The following is a 14203-nucleotide window of genomic DNA, read 5'->3' as shown; positions in this document are numbered from 1 at the left end:
ATAGTGTGAATGCAAGGTCTTTTACCCAGATTAGGAGAATCAAGAACCAGAGGATATAGATTTAAGGTGAGAGGGGCAAGATTTAATAGGGACCTGATACGCAACTCTTTCACACAGAGGGTGGTGGGTATATGGAATGGGAGGCGATGGTTGAGGCAGGTTACTATAACAACATAGATGCTGACACGGTATGCCTATTCTTGCGTTCAAATACTCCGGCAATAAACAAGAACATTTGGTTAGCTTTCCTAATGTGGACAGGTACATGGACAGGAAAGGTTGAGAGGGCTATGGGCCAAGCGTGGGTAGGTGGGACTAGCTTAGGTGTAGCATTTTGGTCGGCATGGACATGTTGGGCCAAAGGGCCTGTCTCCATGTCGTATGTCCCTCTGACTGTATTGAGAGGATCCACACTCACTGGGAGAGGGGCAACAAGCAACAGAGCAATGCTTGGAGCTGGGGTGAAGTTGACTCAACATCTATTCCAGACCCTGGTTGCCCCTCAGCCTCCTCTTCCAAGGGATGGTGCTAGCCTGTCCAACCTCTCCCCGAGTCCTCGATTGTACACCCTAATCACCCACCCTTACAGCCCCCCAGCACATCCCTCACCACCCTCCAGCCCCCTCCTCCCTCCCTTCTCTCCTTCTTCCCCATCCCGTCTTTTCCCCTTCCGCTTCCTCCACCCCTCCCCCTTTGCTCCCCTTCCCCTCTGCTCCCCCTCCTTCCCCCTCCCCTCCCCATCCTCCTCGCACTTTCCCCTTCCTCCCCCACCCTCTCTCCTTCCCCTTTTGTCTTCCTTTCCCCCCTCTTCTCCTCTTCCCCCTCCCCCCTCCACCAGGCCTCACCTCTCAGTTGGCTGCGTTCACTGGAGCCAGCCTGGGAGCCGGGCTGGGACCCAGGCTGGGAGCCAGGCTGGGACCCGGGCTGGGACCCAGGCTGGGAGCTAGGCTGGGAGCTGGGCGTGCTGGAGCTGGACGAGCTGCCACTGCTGCTCACATGGAGGGCGGTCTCCAGGGGGGGCTCCACCTTCTGCAGGTCCGGGTTACTGTGGGGGGGGGGGGGAGAAAGGGTCAAGGTCAGAGCTGGCCCCCTAACCCGTTCCCGCCCTGTCCCACTGTGAGATCCCCTCCCTTCTCCTCCCCAACCCCTCCCCCACCCTGCCCCTCCACCCGCCCAACACCGACCTCCCAACCCACCCCGTCCCTGAGCCACCTTGCCCACTGCAAGACCCCCTTCCCTAACCCCTCCCTACCTCTCCCTCACCCAACCCTCCACCCCACCCCCTCCCTGCCCACCCAGACTCCCTCCGCTCCCCTCCCCCAAACCCTCCTTTGCCCAACCCCCCCAGCATAGGAGCAATGGGCCGAATGTCCATTTCCAACACTGTGCCCATTCAGCGACTCCTCACGAGCGTGTCCTGGCGTTCCAGATATTCCAAGTCCCGTTGGGATGCTGGGAATTGTTATCCCTGCCGCACGCTCAGTTCCTTCAGCATTCAGAACTCAGAGCCATCGCTAACTCTTCCCCAAGGCTGGGAAACCCTTGTAGCCGCACTAGCCACCACACCGACCATTACCTTGCTCTTAATGGCTGCGCTCCGGGCCGAGCCGCCAGCCCGGCGCTGTTCCCTGCGGAATTCTTGCGGCCAGGCGCTGGGGAGATGGACGTGGTCCTCTGAGGGACCTGTGGACAGAGTCAGTTTAATTTAGATTCTGTTGTCACGTATACCGAGGTACCCTGCTAACTCGTCAGCAGAAAGGCTATACATGACTAAGCTGGAAAGGGTGTAGAGAAGATTTACGAGGATGTTGCTAGGACTCGAGGGCCTGAGCTACAGGGAGAGGTTGAGCAGACTAGGACTTTATTTCTTGGACTGCAGGAGGTTGAGGGGTGATCTTATAGAGGTGGATGTGTGGGCAAGTGGACGTGTGGGCAAGTGGGTGTGTGGGCAAGTGGGTGTGTGGGCAAGTGGGTGTGTGGGCAAATGGCAGATCTTATAGAACTAAATCATGAGGGATACATAGGGTATCTTTTACCCACAGTAGCGGAATCAAGAACCAGAGGACAAAGGTTTAACGTGAGGAGGGAAAGATTTCATAGGAGCCTGAAGGACAACTATTTTGCACAAAGGGTGGTAGGTATATGGAACAAGCTGTCACAGGAGGTAGTTGTGGCAGGTACTAACACAATATTTTAAAAACATTTGGACAGGTACATAGATAGGAAAGGTGTAGATGGATATGGGTCAAACGCAGGCTGGTGGGACTACTGTAGACGGGGCAGGCTGGTCGACGTGGGCAAGTTGGGCCGAAGAGCTTGTTTTCACACTGTATCACTCTATGATTACAATCGAGCCATTCCCAGTGTCCAGATACAGGATAAAGGGAATAAAGTTTAAGGCAAGATAATGTCAAGTAAAGTCTGATTATATAGTCCAAGGGTCTTCAATGAGGTAGATGGGAGGTCTAGTTGGCGTCGGAGGACATGCAGTCCATCACACGGACCAGACTCCCCACCACTCACTCCGTGTTCCCTTCACGCTGCCTCGGGAAAGCAACAAACATCATCAAAGACTTGTCCCCGTCACAGTTTAAGAATAAGGGGAAGGCTATTTAGAACGGAGACGAGGAAAAACGTTTTCACGCAGAGAGTTGTGAATTTGTGGAATTCTCTGACTCAGAAGGCAGTGGAGGCCGATTCATTGGATGCATTCAAAAGAGAGTTAAATAGAGCTCTTGGGGATAGCGGAAGCAAGGGGTATGGGGAGAAGGCAGGAACGTGGTACTGATTGTGGATGATCACCAATGATCACATTGAATGGCTGTGCTGGCTCGAAGTGCCGAATGGCCTACTCCGTACCTATTGTCTATGTATTTATGTATATATCCCACCCCTGGTCATTCTTTCTTCTTCCTGCAGAAGGTACGGAAGCTTGAAAGACCGCACCACTAGACTCAGGAACAGGTTCATCCCCTCTGTTGTCAGACTACTGAACGGCCCTCCCATAAGCTACGGCACTGTCCGATTCACCTCTATCTCATTGCGAACATTGGACTTTGTCTCTGGAAATGATGCTCTTCAATGCTGACAACTATATTCTGCACTCTGTAACTTCTCCTTTGCTGTATCTATTGTACTTGAGTTTGGCTTGATTGTATTTATGTGTGGTGTTATCTGATCCGTTTGGATAGCATGCAAAACAATGCGTATGACTGTACCTCGGCACATGTGACAATGTAATAAACCTAAACCTGAAACCGTGTTCGCCAAGGAAGAAACAGGTACAAGGTTTTCTGGTTCCAATGTATGAGAGGGCCAGTGGCCCACACTACCAGTTACCCATATGGCCACTTGCCCACAAACCCACTGGTTCACCAGCCCACACATCTACTTGCCCCATGGGGCACGTGCCCACCCGGTCACTTGCCCACAAATCCATAAACTCCTTGGACCACTCGCCCGCACGTCCACTTGCCCACACGTTCACTTGCCCGCTGGTCCACTTGCCCACACATCCACTTGCCCACACATCCACTTGCCCACTGGACCGCACATCCATTTGCCCACTGGACCACTTGCCTGCTGGTTCACTTGCCCACACATCCACTTGCCCAATGGACCACTTGCCTGCTGTTGCACTTGCCCGCACATCTACTTGCCCAATGGGCTACTTGCCCACAAATCCACATATTCCCTAGACCACTTGCCCCCAGGCCCACCTGTCTCCTTGACCACTTGTCCACACATCTACTTGCCCATTGGGCCGCTCGTCCAGAGGGTCACGCACCCACATGGCCACTTGTCCACACATACTCACTTGTCCACACACCTGCCTGCTCACATGGCCATTGCCCACTGGTCCAGTTACCCACTTGCCCACCCGCCCACATGCCCACTATGCCACTTGCCCACTCCGCGTGCTCATGCCCATGTGCCCGGGGCCAGTGCCTACCTTGGGCGGGGTAACGTCCTCTTGCTTGAGCCAGCCTCCACCCCCATACTTGTCATCACTTGTGGTGATGCGGGGTGGGAGGGGGGGCGTCTCAGAGGTGGGGTCCGAGTTCTGGCGCGGCATGTCCCCCCGGTGAGGCGGGACCCCCTCTTGCGAAAGGAAGGTGCCCGACAGCCCCTTAGTCGGCTCATGCAGCGACTGGGAGCCGGTCATGGAGGAGCCAGGGGGCTTCCCCTTGATCAGGTGGGCCACTGGCACCTGAGGAGAGAGAGCACCGTCAGGAAGGAACAGGGGAAGAGAGAGAGAGAGAGAGAGAGAGAGAGACTCGGCGAGGGGGTAAAGAGAGAGACTGAGACCGGGGCAAGAAGGTGCTGTGTCGGGGGTGGGGGGAAATCAGGGGGAGACCTGGCGATGGGGGAGAGAGGGATCGTGCGCACAGGGGGGAGAGTGAGAGACCTTCTGGAAAGATCCCAGGTGTGGGGGCAGGAGCCCTGACCTCACCTGAGACTCGGTGGCCTCGTGCACAGGAGGATTCCGCGGGGCGGCCACTCCGCCACTGCTGAAGGACTCGGAGCGAGGGGGCATGCTGGGGTCGGACATCCTGTTGCCCATCTTGTGCGGCATAGCCGGCGAGCTCTGCCGATTCAACTTGGAACGCTCCTCCACCTGGACGGTCGGCCGCGGCCAGTGGGGGGGGGGGGGGGGGGGGGGGATGAAAGAACCAGGGTTAGTTACCTCAAAGCAATACCTTCATCCCATCTTGGTCCTGCACACCATCCCCAGCACACATCTCCACCCGAAGCAGATACTATGCAGTGGTCCAAGGGCTTCTAGCTGGGACCATTGGCCTGGAGCTGGGACCACTGGCTTGGAGCTGGGACCACTGGCCTGGAACTGGGACCAGTGAGCTTGAAGCTGGGACCATTGGCCTGGAGCTGGGACCAGTGAGCTTGGAGCTGGGACCAGTGAGCTTGGAGCTGGGACCAGTGAGCTTGGAGCTGGGACCAGTGAGCTTGGAGCTGGGACCAGTGAGCTTGGAGCTGGGACCACTGGCCTGGAGCTGGGACCAGTGAGCTTGGAGCTGGGACCAGTGAGCTTGGAGCTGGGACCAATGAGCTTGGAGCTGGGACCAGTGAGCTTGGAGCTGGGACCAGTGAGCTTGGATTGAGACCTTCTCATGCAATCCACGTATTCTTGCCACCACTTTCTGGGTGGATGGATACATTCTCCAGCAACCATTCCCTCCGGGAGTAACCAGACTCCCTTTAGGAGGGGCGGTACAACTCATCTCCCAAGGAGAATATCCGATAGGGCACAGGGACGGGACCTGGTCAGCACCAGCCGAGCAGCTGAACTGCAAGCCCACTCAAGGAGGAATGGGGGTCTTACTTTGGCGGCAAACGATGGAATCCAATTGGGGCTGGGTCTGCAGCACAGGGGCTGTACTCCCGAGGTGTGGGGAAGGACTGGCAGTATTCTGCTTCGGATCGAAAACCATGCGTTGCCAGCGGCTGGCACACATTGATGGCTGACCTACAACATCCAAGGCTGATTGGTAACAGAGGTCCACGAGCAATTAATTTGTGGTAGTGCGGCTTGCCAGAAGCTGGTGGGAACCAAGCAGCAGAACTCCTGTGAATTCCAACCGGAAGGATTTTGAACGTTGAACGTTTCTGAACATTCCCAGTCGGAATAATTTAAGTTTTTGACCACAAGGTCCTAGACATCAGTTGCTCCACCCTCAGCTAGCCCGCCTGATCCAGACACAAACACAGAACATAGCACCGGACAGGCCCTTTGGCCTACCATGTCTGCACTGACCATAATGCCAATATAGCTAATCCCATCTGTCTACCATGATCTATGTCATTCTATTCCTGGCCTTTTCATGTAACCGTCTCAAAGCCTGTTAAACGCCACTATCGTATCTGCGTCCACCACCACCCCTGGCAGCGCGTTCCAGGCACCCACCACCCTACGCGTAAAAACCTTACCTCCGCACATCTTTAAACTTTGCCCCACTCACCGTAAAGCTATGCCCTCTAGTCCTTGACATTTCCACTCGAGGAAAAAGGTTCTGCTCTTAGCTATGCTCTACATAATTTTATACACTTGAGTTACACCACAGAATCAGGCCCTCCAGCCTAGTTTGCCCGTGCTGACTAGGAGGCCCCATCAACACTGGTCCACCTGCCCAGGTTTAGCCCATATCCCTCTCGACCTTCCATACCCATGTACCTGCCCAAATGTCTTTTCAATGTTGCGATAGTATCTGCCTCAACTGCCCCCTCTGGCAATTCTTTCCACACAGCCACCTCCACAAGATTTCATACCGGTCTTCCCTCAGCCTGACACTCCAGAGAAAACAATCCAAGTCTGCCCAACTTCTCCCTGTAGCTGATACCCACCAATCCAGGCAGCATTCTGCAGCGTGCCATTTGTTAATTGAACATAGGTAATAATCGGTTCATTATAAATGAATCAGTGCCTCTGATAAACAAGGTGAGCTTTCTCCTTCTGACCCACTGCGAGCCTCTCGAGTGAGGGGGCTGATTCATTTGGTGGTCTTCCCAAGGGGCAGGAGTAGATTAAATTCCAATTAAAGCAAGGAGCTTTCATGTTTCTTCAATACTGGTTACTAATTCCCAACAGCTTCTGCCAAACATTCGCACATCCTGGAAAAACAATCAAAGAATAAGACAGTATCCCATCAGACCGCAGCCCGTGACACCTAGAGGGAAGTCCCAAAGAGGAGAAGATGTAAAGATTAGAGTCGCATTGGTTGACACATGGCGAGGTCTTCAAACTCCAAGGGAAAATCCCTCCAAATTTAACATCCAAGGTCCAAACATGAAAGTTGGCTCCTGATGGCTGTTCACGAGTTCAGACGGAAGATCCAGCAATCCTGGACTGTCACCAAAACAGGTTGTCCATTCATTTTTGGCAGATCTCTCTCTCTCAGGCCAGTCCTGCTCTTCAGGAAGAACATGGTCTCTCCAACCTCTGGTCCCACAAGATGAAGAGAAGCCGCCTTGTGTCTTCGCTCTTGGAGTGAAGTTCCAAAGCAGCCACCCAGATGCATCAGGCAAACTCTCCAAACTCAGCAGCACAGCCCCCTGCCTCTTCCCGCACCAAGCAAGGGGTTAGTGGTGTGAAGATCAATTATTTCCTCGGACGCAACGCCAGGATTAGTGCTTAACATTACAAATGGCAGCAAGGAGAGAATGGGTTCAAATTGGGTGGGTTCGTTGAGATCTAACAGTTTCTGTCAGTACTTTAGATCTGGAAGGCATCAGTTGGCTCACCTGGCAGGGTAACGTTTGCCTTGGGGTTGAAAGCAAACCATTTATAGAGCAAAGAGCACAGAATACTCATCAACAAGCCACGTTAAGTAGTCAGGAGGAGTAGGTCTAGTCCAAGGGGGAGGTTTAAAGGGGAAAGACTCAACCTGGCTGTTTAATTTCATTTCCCCAATAGATAAAAACACTACTCTAACTCAGACTTTCCATGAACTTTAGACTTAATAATAATATATTCCTTTATTCGTCCCACACCGGGGAAATTTGCTGTGTTACAGCAGCAAAGTGGATAGCAAGAGATCATTCATTATAAATAAAAGATACATAAATTGTCATCCGTTTTCTGTGTGTTCTTAGCTGTTATTGTTGACTCGTCTGCTGGGAGCAGTACTGGTTGTGCAGTCTCACAGCAGCGGGCAGGAAGGACCTCCTACATCTCTCCTTCACGCACTTGGGGTGTAGGAGGTACAGCGCGGAGACAGGCCCTTTGACCCACCGAGTCCGTGCCGACCAGCGACTAGTTCTATACTGCACACAAGGGGCAATTTAGATTTTTTACCAAAGCCAATTAACCTACAAATCTGTACATCTGGAGGGCCCGGAGAAAACCCCATGCGGTCACAGAGAGAACGTAGGAACTCCACACACAGACAGCATCGAGTCACAATCAAACCCAGGTGTCTGGCACTATAATGCAGCAGCTCTACCCGCTGCACCCTTCGACCTCACCAAACCTAGATCCACCCCTCCTAATCCCTCAATCCTTCCCCCGCCGCATACCCTCCAGATCTCTGCGCACTTCCAATTGTGCCCTCTTGCGTATCCCCAAATACTTCCACTCCTGTTGGCTATCTCTTCAGCGACCTTCCTACTGAGCTTCCCGAGTCTGCTCTGCCTCCCACAATGCCTCTCTTTCTCTCCATTAATGCACTCCATTTCCGAAGAGTTAAACCAACCTCTTCGATCCATCTTTTGGGCACCTTGTTTCTCAACATCTTCTGACCAGACCTTGTGCTCGATAAAGTGTAGAAACAAGGAACTGCGGATGCTGGTTTACAAAGGAAAAGACAAAGTGCTGGAGTAACTTTGCGGGTCAGGCAGCATCTCTGGAGAATAGGGGTGGGAGATTTCTGGTCAAGACCCTTCTTCAAAGCAATAGGTGACGTTTCGGGTCTGAAGAAGGGTCCCGATTCAAAACGCCATCTATCCATGTTCTCCAAAGATGTTGCCTATCCTGCTGACTTACACCGGCACGTTGTCTCTGGCCTTGATTATAGCGTGGTGAGTTTTATTCTGTGCTCAGGTGCTTTATAAATGTGACAGTCACAACTGATGCAGGTTAGTTCTCAGTGGGTGAAGCTTCAAGACTGAATTTCACATTGAGCGGGAACTCTGCAACCACCCAGCTTCATGTCAATGTGTAATGATGTCCATCTTGTAATGGTGCCAACTCCAACAGTTAGGACCCGTCTCCAATAGTGCTCTCTGACACAGGAACACAACAGTGGACAGGGCAGGGAACACTGATGCCTCAGGTAACATGACCACACTCAGTATGTTGAAGATCAGCAGACTGGATCAAAGATAATTTGGGGGATGCGTTTGCCACAGGCAACAATAGAATGAATTAAGAGAGCAAAGGGGCTTGTGGAAACTGCCACAGGAAAACTCTCGTTTATAGCTAATTTGAGCAACAGAGAGCATGGAAACAGGCCCTTCGGCCCGCCTGGTCCATGCTATATTGGCCTGAACACATCTACCTGCATTTGGCCCATACCTAAGCCCACTCTACCTGTTGTACTTGAGTTTGACTCGATTGTATTTACGTGTAGAATTCATGCATAATGAATCATAGGAGCAGAATTAGTCATTCAGCCCATCGTCTACTCCACCATTTAATCATGGTTGATCAATCTTTTCCTCTCAACTCCATGCTCCTGACTTCTCCCCGTAACCCCTGATGCCTTTACTCATCTAAAATCTGTCAATCTCCGCCTTTAAAATATCCATTGACGGCCTCCACAGCTGTCGGTGGCAATGAATTCCATAGATTCACCGCCCTTTGACCAAAGACTCTTGACTAAAGAAATTTGTCCTCATCTCCTTTCCAAAGGGACGTTCTTTTACTCTAAGGCTATGTCCTCTGGTTCTAGACTCTCCCACTTGTGGAAACATGCTCTCCACCTCCCCTCTATCCAGGCCTGGATCTGGCCTGGCCAGGTCTGTTATGTCTGGATACCATGACAAAACAAAGCTTTTCACTGTACCTCGTCGGTACACGTGACAATAACAAACCTCAACCCACTGTGTCCTTAGATCTGCCCGTATGCCTCTTTAAAGTAGTGACTGCATCCACTTCGCTAGCTTCCTCTAGCAGCTTGTTCGAGATAGGACCTATGATACCACCAGACCCTTCAGTAGTTTGGGAAGGTGATGACTGGGTGGTGTCTCTGTCCATCTCTCCAGCATTCAAGACCCTGCCCTGAATCTCCCACCACTGACCCCCACCGGCACTGTTCCACTGGCAACCCTGAAATCTTTGCCAAGCCTGGCATGAGGGTGCCAATCCACTGGGCAAGACCCCTCGGTAACACCTACTATTGTTGCCTGTGGGAGGGTGATAAGGGAGGGAGGGAGGGAGGGGGGGGGAGGGAGTTAGAGACCAGATGATTGGGTAAGATCACTGTCTACTGACTTCTGATGCAACGATTCTACGGATCAGATTCTGGGTGAACCCCCCAGAACACCACCCCTCCCTCCGGCTGCCATCGACACCTGCCCCAATCCCAACACAAACCGTGGAGCTCTAACGTTTGCTTCCTCTCTGATCCTCCAGGGGGCAGGTCGGCTCGCGGTGCTCTCACTGTGCAAGGGTACAGGCAGGAGATAGCAGCTACGGCCTGCAGTGGTGTGCATGCACGCAGCCCGACAGTCACAGGGCATGGCATGGCATGCGGGAGGGCTACGTAGCGCTGGGGGGTGGGGCGCATGGATGGGGAGGGGTCGGGGGGTGGGGGGTGGAGGGGTCGGGGGGGTGGGGGGCCATGGATGGGGAGGGGTCGGGGGGTCAGGGGTGGAGGGGTCGGGGGCCATGGATGGGGAGGGGTCGGGGGGTGGAGGGGTCGGGGGGTCGGGTTGTGTGGAGGTGGTTTTCTGTGCTGAGGTTGCTGCTGGACGGAGGGACGATAGCGTGGGTCTCAAGGAGGCAGCGGCAAAGATTAGGGCCAGGGAGCGGGGGGGGGGGGGAGAGGGGGGGGGAGAGGGGGGGGAAGAGAGGGGGGGAGGAGAGGGGAGGCAGAGAGGGGAGGCAGAGAGGGGGGGAAGATAGGGGGGGAAGATGGGGGAAGAGAGGGGGGGAAGGGTGGAGGGGAGTGGGGAGGGGCAAAGAGGGTGCAGAGAGGGGGGGAGGGGCAGAGAGAGAGGGGGGATAGAGAGGGGGAGGGGCAGAGAGAGGGGGAGGGGCAGAGAGAGGGGGGCAGAGAGAGGGGGAGGGGCAGAGAGAGGGGGAGGGGCAGAGAGAGGGGGCAGAGAGAGGGGGGCAGAGAGAGGGGGGGCAGAGAGAGGGGGGCAGAGAGAGGGGGCAGAGAGAGGGGGGCAGAGAGAGGGGGGCAGAGAGAGGGGGGCAGAGAGAGGGGGGCAGAGAGAGGGGGGCAGAGAGAGGTGGGCAGAGAGAGGGGGGGCAGAGAGAGGGGGGCAGAGAGAGGGGGGCAGAGAGACGGGGGCAGAGAGAGGGGGGCAGAGAGAGGGGGGTAGAGAGAGGGAGGCAGAGAGAGGGGGCAGAGAGAGGGGGCAGAGAGAGGGGGGCAGAGAGAGGGGGGCAGAGAGAGGGAGGCAGAGAGAGGGGGGCAGAGAGAGGGGGGCAGAGAGAGGGGACAGAGAGAGGTGGGCAGAGAGAGGGGGGGCAGAGAGAGGGGGCAGAGAGAGGGGGGCAGAGAGAGGGGGGCAGAGAGAGGGGGGCAGAGAGAGGGGGCAGAGAGAGGGGGGCAGAGAGAGGGGGGCAGAGAGAGGGAGGCAGAGAGAGGGGGCAGAGAAAGGGGGCAGAGAAAGGGGGCAGAGAGAGGGGGGCAGAGAGAGGGGGGCAGAGATAGGGGGCAGAGATAGGGTGGAACGGGGTCAGTGGTGATGGTTGTTTGGGTTGGGGGTGGGGGTGTGCAGTTGTTTCTCGGGGTGGTGTGACAAGGGGCCACACTGGTGCAGGAGGGGCGGTGAGTGGTTTGCACAGGGCTGTGCGTGTGTGTGTGTGTGTGTGTGTGTGTGTGCGTGTGCGTGTGCGTGTGGGTGTGCGTGTGGGTGTGGGTGTGCGTGTGGGTGTGGGTGTGGGTGTGCGTGTGCGTGTGCGTGTGCGTGTGGGTGTGGGTGTGCGTGTGGGTGTGGGTGTGGGTGTGCGTGTGGGTGTGGGTGTGCGTGTGTGTGTGGGTGTGCGTGTGGGTGTGGGTGTGCGTGTGGGTGTGGGTGTGCGTGTGGGTGTGGGTGTGCGTGTATATGTGGGTGTGGGGACGGCAGGGGCAGGTGCCGGGTGTGGAGCTGGAGGGAGGGGAGGGGTGAGCCGGTCTGGGGGATGCTCTGAGTGCGGAGGAGGAGTTGGTTGTGCCTCGGGTTGAGCTGAGAGTGTAGCCACCCCTCGGGGTGGGAGTGGGAGAGGGCGTGGGCAGGCTGGCAGTCTGCGGCCGACCCCTGTGGGGAGGGGGAGCGAGCCGCCAAACTCTTCAGACAGTCCCCCTCCTCCGACTCAATGTCCAGCCTGAACACCGGGCTGTACCTCAGCGCCCTGCCGTGGTCATCGGTGCAGTCTGGTGGACAGTGGGGGGAGAGGGAGCCCGAGGAGGAGGGGACGGGGGAAAAAGCGGACCCCCGAGTGGGAGAGGCAGCACCAGCAGGGATGCGGCGGGGGAAGAGCGGGGAGCCGCTGGGACTGGCATGGGCTGAGGCTGAGTCGTGCCCCCCAAACATGGGGGTAGGGGACCGGGCCCGGCGGTACAGCTCGGGGTTGCTGGAGCCGAGAGAGTGGTTGAGGGGGCAGAGGAGAGTCTGCTCAGACCCCGGCCGGCCGCAGTGTGACGGGGGACTGGGGCTGGGGTGGAAGACGTCGTAGTCAGCGGCCGTGAGGGGTGGGTGGAGCGGGTAGAAGGCGAGGTGAGGGGGGGTGGAGGAGGGATGGGAGTGGTGCATCTCCGAGCCCCTGCCCTCCTCCCACTGAGGCGTCTGCTCCTCGTGTTGGGAGTGCAGTGTGATGGCGGGGCCTCTCGTTGGTCTGTGCACTGGCACTGGATTGCTGGCCTCGGGGGTGAGGTGGTAACTGTGCTGCCTCCTCACCGTCCCACCGTGCCCCATCACATTGTCATTGCCGCCTTCCTCCACACCCTGGGCATGGCCGCCGGCAGTCGTTACTTCCTTTTTCACCACGCCGTCTGGCCCAAAGTCAAACACAAATCCCAGCGACGCTTTGGGCTTCCCCGGCGTCCTGTTCATCTGCCTCGGCAACTTGCCCGGTGCCTGGTTGGGACCAGGCTGTGGTTTGGGGCCGCCTTGCCTGCTCTGCTCCTTGCCAGGGCTGCACCCCATCCCCCTGCCTTTCCCGGGGGGCTGGGCGGCATCGGAGGACAGGTGAGTGGTCGTATGCAAGTGGGGGGCCGACGGCGACCAGCCAGAGTCGGTCGGGTCCCCCGAGATGTCATTGAACGAGCTGGACCTCGTACCCAACCCGTCCTGGTTGGGCGTGCGCTGTGGAGAGTTACTTTGTGCCCTCCGCTGAACCTGAATCAGGACAAAAACATTACTCATTCACAACTTACACACAAACCTCCCCTCCCCTCCCGAGCCCAAGCTGGGCGAGAGAGCAAAGTGGCGTCACAGGTAGACAGGGTGGTGAAGAAGGCCATCATCAGTCACAGTCTTGAGTAGACAAGTTGCAACGTGACACTTACGGTTATAGACGGCACAGGAGAAGGTAGAGTAGTGTGAGAACTGGAAGGTCCAGCCTCTTCCCCCACACCCATCAGCCCATTAAACACCATAACCTCCAAACAGACTAGGAACTTCACAAACCTGCCAGCATCATTCCCCCGCACCCATCAGCCCATTAAACACCACAACCTCCAAACAGACTAGGAACTTCACAAACCTGCCAGCATCATTTTTTGACTTTGCACTATTATTGCCTATCTATTTGTCTGTTTTTTTCTATATGTACTGAACTATTTTGTTGTTTATTGTGGTATTTACTGTCTGCAGTCTACTAGGAGGGGGGAGGGGGAGGAGAGGTCTGCTTGGTCTAGTATTACAGTAAAGCACTCTTGGCTTTTGAATTATACAACAGGTTGGTGAGGCTGCATCTGGAGTTTGGGTTCAGTTTTGGTCACCCTGCTATGGGAAAGATGGCATTGAGCTGGAAAGAGTGCAAAGTAGATTTACGAGGATGTTGCCACAACCCGAGGGCCTGAGCTTTCGGGAGAAGTTAGGCAGGCTTGGACTTTGTTCCTTGGAGCGCAGGGGGATGGGGGGGCGATCTTATAGAGATGTTTCACATCGTGAGAGGAACTGATAGGATAGAGGTACAGTCTTTTACCCAGAGTGGGGGAAATCAAGAACCAGAGGACATGGGTTTAAGAGGGGGGGGGGGGGGGAAGATTTAATAGGAAACTGAGGAGAAAGTTTTTCACTCAGAGGAGAAAGTGTTTCACTCAGAGGGTGGTGGGTATATGGAACGAGCTGCTGGAGGAGGAGGTAGTTGAGACACATACTATAACAACATTTGAAAGTTACGAGGATAGGTACAGGGATTAGATGGATGTGAGCCAAACATGGGCAAATGGCACGGACAAGAGACAATAGGTGCAGGAGGAGGCCATTCGGCCCTTCGAGCCTGTACGCACCGCCATTCTATGTGGTCATGGCTGATCATTCTCAATCAGTACCCCGTTCCTGCCTTCTCCCCATACCCCCTGACTCCGCT

General features: G+C 55.4%; 1 protein-coding gene across 2 annotated transcripts in view; it reads right to left on the bottom strand.

Moving 5' to 3' along the window:
- Positions 1 to 13184, bottom strand: part of LOC144599545 (traf2 and NCK-interacting protein kinase-like) — a 37242-nt gene extending 24058 nt beyond the window's left edge. The window contains exons 1-5 of one of the 2 annotated variants that reach the window (XM_078410560.1): positions 12565 to 13184; positions 4454 to 4618; positions 3953 to 4210; positions 1577 to 1683; positions 846 to 1045 (exon numbers count right to left, since the gene is read on the bottom strand). In XM_078410560.1, coding sequence (XP_078266686.1) covers positions 846 to 1045; positions 1577 to 1683; positions 3953 to 4210; positions 4454 to 4618; positions 12565 to 13032 — 1198 coding nt within the window. In that variant the 5' untranslated portion in view covers positions 13033 to 13184. The remainder of the gene's footprint in view (positions 1 to 845; positions 1046 to 1576; positions 1684 to 3952; positions 4211 to 4453; positions 4619 to 12564) is intronic. The other variant, XM_078410561.1, reaches the window with a different exon arrangement.
- Between the last annotated feature and the right edge of the window lie 1019 nt (positions 13185 to 14203).

Source organism: Rhinoraja longicauda, chromosome 13, assembly GCF_053455715.1.
Source record: "Rhinoraja longicauda isolate Sanriku21f chromosome 13, sRhiLon1.1, whole genome shotgun sequence".
NCBI lineage: Eukaryota > Metazoa > Chordata > Chondrichthyes > Rajiformes > Arhynchobatidae > Rhinoraja > Rhinoraja longicauda.
This window is presented reverse-complemented; position numbering and strand designations above follow the sequence as displayed.